The sequence below is a fragment of the Orycteropus afer genome, unplaced genomic scaffold (assembly GCF_000298275.1).
Source record: "Orycteropus afer afer isolate SDZICR_OR568_19922 unplaced genomic scaffold, OryAfe1.0 scaffold00111, whole genome shotgun sequence".
NCBI lineage: Eukaryota > Metazoa > Chordata > Mammalia > Tubulidentata > Orycteropodidae > Orycteropus > Orycteropus afer.
In genome coordinates this window covers 7,472,580-7,480,824 of record NW_006921698.1, presented here as the reverse complement: position 1 = coordinate 7,480,824, position 8,245 = coordinate 7,472,580, and the positions used below count along the sequence as shown (strand labels likewise).

The following is an 8,245-nucleotide window of genomic DNA, read 5'->3' as shown; positions in this document are numbered from 1 at the left end:
CATTCTTTTCATTTGCTTTAACTCTCCATTCAAGAGCAAGAGTAAGTTTGAGAGTCTCTTCTGACATCCATTTTGGTTTTTCCTTGCATTCCTGTCTTTTTAATAACCTTTTGCTTTCTTCATGTATAATGTTCTTTATGTCATCCAACAACTTATCTGATTTTCAGTCATTGGTATTCAGTGTATCATGGACTTGTAATAATTGTCTTCAGCTTCAACTTGAACTTGCATATGAGCAGTTGATGATCTGTTCCACAGTCAGCTCCTGGCCTGAGCTTCTCCATCGCCTCTTTCCACAGATGTAGTCAATCTTATTCCATCTGTCATAGTCCACTGTTTATGTTGTTGAAAAAAGGTATTTGCAGAAAATAAGTTGGTCTTGCAAAATTGTTATCATGTCATCTCCAGCAGCATTTCTATCACTAAGGTCATATTTTCCAACTACCAGCGATTTTTCTTTGTTTCCAACTTTGCATTCCAATCACTAGTAATAATCAAGACATCTTTTTTGAATGTTTGGTCAATTTCAGACTGCAGAGGTTGGTAAAAATGTTTCATTTCCTCATCTTTGGCTTTAGTGTTTGGTGTATACTTTGAATAATAGTAGTATTAGCTGATCCTCCTTGTAGGTGTATGGATATTATCCTGTCACTGACATTGTACTTTAGGATAGATAGTCCATAGAATTTTTCAGTATTGCAATATTCTTTGCAACGATGAATGTGACACCATTCCTCTACAATTTCTTATTCCCAGCATAGTAGATCATGTGATTCCTGATTCAAAATGGCCAATACCAGTTCATTTCTTCTCACTAATGCCTAGGATATTGATCTTTATGCTTTCCATTTCATTTTTGACAACTTCCAATTTTCCTACATTCATATTTCATACATTCCACATTCTGATTATTGATGGCTGTTTGCAGCTGTTTCTTCCCGTTTTGAATCGTGTCCCATCAGCAGTGGAGGTGCCGAAAGCTTTACCCCATCCACGCCATTGAGGACTCTGCTTTGAGGAGTCAGCTCTTCCCCAGTTGTATTTTGAATGCCTTCCAACCTGAGGGGCTCATCTTCCAGCACTGTATCAGACAACGTTTCGCTGCTATTCATAAGGTTTTCACTGGCCAATTCTTTGAGAAGTGGGTGACCCCTTCCTTCTTCAGTCTTTCTTAGTCTTGAAGCTCTGCTGAAACCTGTCCATCATGGGTAACCCTGCTGATACTTGAAATACCATAGTCTTCAGCCTCATAGCAACACAGAAGCCACTGCAGTATAACAAACTGACAGACGAGTGGTGGGAGAAGTTTTTAAATACAGATTCATAGGCCTTATCCCAGTCTTGTAAAACCAGATACTCGGGATTCAAAGTCCAAGATTTTTTTTTTTTTTTTTTAAGCTCCTTGAATGATTCTGATACAGCTGATTCAAAGTTTACTGTTAAGGAACCACTATAGTGGAATACAGGAGCTCTCGTAGTATAGTGCCTAAGGCATTTGACTGTTAACCAGAAGGCTGGCCATTCAAACCCACCAGCCACTCCTCAGAAAGAAGGTTGGGCAATCTACTTCCGTAGTGATACTGCCTCAGAAACCCAAGGAGGGATTGCTGTGAGTCAGATCTGACTCGATGGCAGTGCGTTGTGTAGAGTACATTGATATTGTCTTATGTTTTCAGAAAGTTCGCTTTAACAACAAAGATTCCTGATACAAAAGGCTGTCACAAATGTTGCATAGGTGAGTAAATACTATTTGTTAAACTGGGTGGTTAGAATGTTTGACATCTTTAAAATTACCCAAAACATCTTACAGAATTAAATAGAAAGGAGGGTAGGCTTTTTGTTTTTATTAAGTGGTTAACCCTTTAATGATTCATGGCGTATATATCGCTCACCATCATTTTTAGCCTCAGGTTCCTTTGGGGGCTGCTATCCCAGTTGTAGTGCATGGTGGGGACCTTTATAACTGCATGAATCTGAAGAAACAGGCCTCACCGCACCAGTCTAACCAGAGTTCACCACACCAATCTAGCCAAAGTCCACTTGAGACATGTATGTCCCACATAATTATATCAAAATCCTTATTACCTTAAAAATACTTTTTTCTCTTGATTGCAGCTTGCTTTATATTAAAACACATAGTATCAACAAACAAATTCAAAGCAGGAATTAATTCAGTCATGAAATGGTCAGTGGACTATGGAAGCACAAGAATATGACTGGGACATGAAATAAAAATCTTAAGAGATAGTATGCTTAATGTTTTCCCCTGAACATTGCTTTCTTAAAGTTTTTTTAACCATTGTCACTGAGGTTATATCTCTCCTATTATCCTGGCTTTTGTTTATCCAACACTTGTTCTTTTTGTTGTTCTGTGCTGTCAAGTCAGTCTGAGTAGAACTGTCCCATAGGATTTCCTAGACTGTAATCTTTATGAAAGCAGATTACCAGGTCTTTTATCTCACAGAATCCCTGTGGTAGGTTCAAACAGCCAACCTTTGTCAAGTCAGTCTGAGTAGAACTGCCCCATAGGATGTCCTAGACTGTAATCTTTATGAAAGCAGATTACCAGGTCTTTTATCTCACAGAATCCCTGTGGTAGGTTCAAACAGCCAACCTTTCATTTAGCAGCACAGTGCTTAACCATTGCACTATCCAGGTTCTTTATTCAACCCTTACTATGTACCATAAGTAATATTCATTACTACTTTATGGACATTATCTTATCTCGTTTAATCCCCAAAACAATCCCATGATACTTGTCATATCACTAATAAATAACAGAACCTGGAATTAGACCCAAGTCTAATGACTTCAGATCTTGTGCTTACAACTTCCTATTTATCCTTTTTGTTTAATATTTAATGAACTTACACATTGATCTCCATGCTACATAAGAATTTCTTATTCTCTAGAATGGAAACATTTAACCATGTACCTCCTACAATTGTAAACAAGTTTTGTGAGCATTTTTCTAGGGAGAAATTGGTTCATATCTGTTACCAAATTTCCAAGATCTATGACTCACAAAAAGCTCTAGAAACTAAAAGTCTAAGATATAAATTAATAAATGAAAGAGTGCTTATTATAAATTACTACTCTTACACCAACATATATTATTTTCAATCAGAGCCAATTTGAGGGAAAAAAAGGACCCAGTTGAGTTTGTGTAGATTTAAGTCAAGGATGTTAAGTCAAAGATGTAAAGTGATTAATTATTTTTATCTTGTCTACAGTAGATAGATGTGAACTACTACACCAGAAATGGGATCATAGATTTTAATTGCCTCATATACTGTCTTGTCAGGATTCCCTTTCAGTCAGTTTGTTTAAGAAGTGACTCTTTAGGCTATTTTTAGTGCCTAAAGTATTGTTCTTGTAAAAGGTTTTTGTGTTTAAGAACTTGGCTTATTACAAGTTTTTAGAAAAAAGATTATATAATTTAAAACAGAGATACGCAAGTTAAAAAAGGATAACAAAACCAAAAGACTCTGTGGTGAACAGAAACAGTATGTTTATATATATCAGCTAAATAACCATTTCAAATAGTTTCTTCCATAATTTGTTATCAGTGTCAAGCCACATTTCATTGTCTTTTTCCTCCTATCAGCACTGAATTTATTAAGAGTGTTAGGTTAGCTTTTAGGTGAATATAGGTCAGTTGTTGCTTTTAACTAATTATATTTTCCATATATAGATACTCAGTGTTTCATGTCTGTATGTTTCTGTTTTTCTTTTCAGTCAGGAACCCTTATACAGGACATAAATACCTCTGTGGAGCTTTACAGTCTGGAATTGTTTTACTCCAGTGGTATGAGCCAATGCAGAAATTCATGCTGATAAAGGTATATACTACTTAAGCTTACTTTGTTGTTGTTAGAAAATACTAGGGGTTTTTGTGTTCTTTTTAAGAGTTCCTCTTTAACTTACGTTAATAAATTTTAGAAACATTATAGCCATAAAAAAAGTATGGCCAATTACTTGAAAATACTCATCATTATTATCTTAAAGGTATCCTTTTTAGAATTAGATAAATTTGAAAAAATGAGGCTTTTCTGCTGGTTTTGCTCAACAACAGTATAAATGGGGAAATTGTTTCTAAAATATAGTTGTTTCTTATTTTTTGCAGCACTTTGATTTCCCTTTGCCAAGTCCTTTGAATGTTTTTGAAATGCTAGTGATACCGGAACAAGAATATCCTATGGTCTGTGTAGCTATTAGCAAGGGCACCGAATTAAATCAGGTAGTTCAGTTTGAGACAATCAACTTAAACTCTGCATCTTCGTGGTTTACAGAAATTGGTGCAGGTAAGTATTTTTCATCTTATATTAGAATACTGATGCTTTTGCATGCAAAAAAAAAATATATATATATATATATAAATAAATATATATATATATATATAAATAAATATATATATATATATATAAATAACAGGTTCAGCCAGCTTAGAGTCTTTTAAATATTCAGCACATAGTTTCTTGAGTAAGCCCAGAGAATCATATACATGTAGTATATAAATCTATTTGCCAGAGGCAGTTTTACACAGATTCTTTTACCAAGAAAAATTTTAAAGATTCCTGACAATTAAAAATGGTCTTAGTTGTTACCAGTTCATCCTTGGACTTGATAGATAATTGAGTTCTTTTAAGTTATTTTTCAAATTTTATCAGCTTTTTAAGCAAAGAGATTTACCTTTTTTTCTTGTTGTTGCTTTATTTCCCTCACTTTGAATCATTTAGTGTGCTTTTCAAATTTGAATAGAAAGAAGCTTCTCAAGTGTGACCTCCAACCTTTATCAGTAATTAAAGATAAGTGAAATGTCTTCTGCACTTTCCAAATGAAAATGATTGATTAGCATAGAATTTGTATTAAATATACTTAAGTGAAGCCTCAGAAAAGATTGAGAAATTTATTTTCACATTTTTAATTAGAACAAAATCAATCAAGAATTCACTTTTTAAAACTGCATAAGGGAAAGGAGGGATCTTCATATACCAGTTCCCTACTTATTGTGCTGGTATTTGATCATTTGCAGCCTCAGATTTTTCAAGCCATTTTTACATATGAAATCAAACAGGCTTTTGTTGTGGCTGTTTCATTATATGACCACTGTTACCTTCTTTACTACCTTGTGAAGAAATCCTTTACAAGTATCTTTTTTGTGAAATATCTTTGACTTTTGGACAGTTATTGTCTGTTTTAGTTTCTTACTGATGCACTACCAGAAATATCGTAAGTGGTGGCTTTAGCAACAGATATTTATTTTCTCACTATTTAGGAGGCTAGAAGTCCGAATTCAGGGCACTGGCTCTAGGGGAAGGCTTTCCCTCTGTCACTGCTCTGAGGAAAGATCCTTGTCCCAACTGTTCTAGCATTTTTCGTTATTCTTTGGAGATCTCCATGTGACATGTCTCTTTTCCCCATTTATGCTTGCTTGGTTCAGTGCCTAATCTGCCCTTTTATATCTCAAAAGTAATTGGCTTAAGACACACTCTACACTGATATCATCTCATTAACTTAACAAAGAAAACCCTGCTTCCAAATGGGATTACATGCATAGATACAGAAGTTGGGATTTTCAGCACATATTTTTGGGTACTACAGTTCAGTCCATAACATAGGCTAAATTGTAAGAATTCATTTTGGAATTTAGCTGTGGAAGATACTGTAGAGTCCACACTTTCACTTTCAGAATAAGAATCATTATGAACCAGTGATGTCCCAGTAAATGTTTAACAACAGGCTCTTGAGTTGCAGGGAAGGCTGGTGTGTAGCAGTTGCCTATTTCTGTGGTATTGACTCCCAACATGGTCAATTTGAAGACATCATCTTGATGTCAACTGATTGACAAAATTCCTAAAAATTTAACAACCTAGTCCAAACTCTTCTTTTGAGTTTTGGGGTTTTTTGAGAGTTTATTGTTCTTTGCTTTGTTTTTGAATGCCTGAGGTATACTATTTCCCACTTTTAAAATTGTCTAGGTGAAAATTAAGAGGCCCAAAATTGCTTCCTGAGGAGGACCAGGACTCTGCCTGAGGGAATCATTCCAGTATCACCCTAAAATAGAGGTGCAGCAGCCTTGCTAGTCCAGTACTTTGCCCCTTTAGGCATCTCAGTTTTCATAAGTGGTTGCTAATCCACCTTCCATCTGTGTTCACGGTCAAAAAGGACATGACTCTGCCTTGAACTGGCAACAATAACAGTTAAATGTGCTTCTACTCCAATACTCTTTGTCTTATTGTTTTTTATAGCTGTAGGCTGTGTTCTCATTACCTAGGGTGCTTTTTACCATATTGTGATATTTTAGGAAATATTTGTGAATTAATGCATGAACATAGGTTACCTGAGAAATACTATTATTTTAGAGAGTTGTCTGAGAGACAGTTTATGGATTCTGTAGTTCCGAATTCTTCACTGTGAAGAATTCTAATGGGCTTTGGACGATCCATAAGCACCCTGAAATAATATTTTTGAGCCAATGTCTGAGGTCTTTGAGAAAGACATAACTTACAGGCACTGTTTAAAACATTGCTTTACTCACATAGAGAAGAGACAGAGCAAAGTCAGCTTCATTAGTGGGCGTTTGTCCCCCATAGCCAAGAGGTCACTCCACAGCCAGCAGAGGGCTGGTTGTCTCTACACACCCCTCTGTGCTGCAGATGACAGACATTATTACCTTCCTGCAAGAACTGATATAGTAATAAGGTTGGCCAGGTGCCACATGATGTGCATGCATAAGCAGAGCTGAGAGTTTTCTGTGTACCCAGAACAGGGAGGGAGTTTCCCAGGAAAAAGAGGAAAGAGGGGAAGAGGCTGAGTTACCAGCCTCTGCTGTCAGGGAATGTCTGGTCCCAAGGCATCTTCTGATAGTCTCTGAATTGCCGGCTTTCCTATTTTCCCAAAATTTTTTCCAGGTAGAGGATTCATGGACTTCCCAAAGTAAGCACTGCACTAAATAATCTAAAATCTGTTCTTAGATTCAGCCAGACCATTCTTAAGATCTGAGTGCTGAGCATAGAATGTTTAGCAAAAATATTATCACATCTTTTAGCAATTAAGCAGTCCTGTAGATATCAGCAAAATGATGAGAATTGTTTTTTGCAAAGATGTTGTTAACAATATTCTTCGTTATGTTAGTGTCTTCTTTGTAAAGGACCCTCTTCCTACCACCACCACCTTCACAGACACTCCCAATACCTGGAGAAATTTCTCTCTGACTATAGTATCATTAATCTTTTTGCTATATCAGAATCATTGGTTCTTTTATTTTATCTCAGGAACACTGTAACTTAACTGATCTTGTTTCCATCTTCCCACTGGGAAAGCAAAGAGCAAAAATCTAACCATTATATACAGTATATATACTTTCTTCCTCATATTTCCTGTTTCTCTCATTTTTATCTTTGTAACTCACTTTTCTAGAATTTGCTGATGTAGTAATTAAATGAAATATTGAGGAGTTCTCAGCTAAATTAGAATATAAGTTGTTTTCCTAATTTGACTAACATATAATTTTTGAAAATATAACAATCATTAAAAAATACAATCTCTGTGTTAGAATTCAAAGATTAGTTTTAAGTGATAGCAAAAGTCAGAATTTGTGTTTATTTTCTGAGTTTTACTTTTATAAAGTAGTGTTTTTTAACTGTAACCTTTTTTTTCCTCTAGGCAGCCAACAGTTAGATTCCATTCATGTAACACAGTTGGAGAGAGATACAGTTTTAGTGTGTTTAGACAGTAAGTACTATTTTAAAGTTTCTTCAGAAGAGATACTTGATATAACAGTTCTTTTAATGGAATTGATTCTATTAAACTCATTCAAGATTATCACTTTTCTACCTTGTTCTACTGACATAAAACCTAAATTGACTAAAAATACAGTAATTAATTGATCTGTTTGTCAGTACTAGCCTCTGTAACTTCTTTCTTTATTTTATGTTTGATCTACTTGGAAACATTGTATAATAGTTTGCTATAATCTCAGGGTAAAATACTGTATAAAACTATTCCATCTCATACTTCATTATAATTAATGAAAAAAATAGGTTATACTATTAAGGTCACTAATAGAATAGTTCTATAACATGAACTTTTGGAATCTCATGAGAGTGGGATTCTTACGTACTTATGAATTTGACAACTTCACCTCTTGGTTTTCCAGTAATATACCAGACAGTGTTTCACTGCTGTTCATAAGGTTTTCACTGGCCAATTCTTTGAGAAGTGGATGGCCCCGGCTCCTCCT

At 35.2% G+C, this 8,245-nt stretch overlaps 1 protein-coding gene across 1 annotated transcript in view; it reads left to right on the top strand.

Moving 5' to 3' along the window:
* Positions 1-8,245, top strand: part of MAP4K5 (mitogen-activated protein kinase kinase kinase kinase 5) — a 182,637-nt gene that overhangs the window by 160,900 nt on the left and 13,492 nt on the right. The window contains exons 24-27 of the mRNA XM_042781362.1: positions 1,677-1,735; positions 3,739-3,842; positions 4,127-4,304; positions 7,669-7,737. Of these exons, the coding sequence (XP_042637296.1) occupies positions 1,677-1,735; positions 3,739-3,842; positions 4,127-4,304; positions 7,669-7,737 (410 nt within the window). The remainder of the gene's footprint in view (positions 1-1,676; positions 1,736-3,738; positions 3,843-4,126; positions 4,305-7,668; positions 7,738-8,245) is intronic.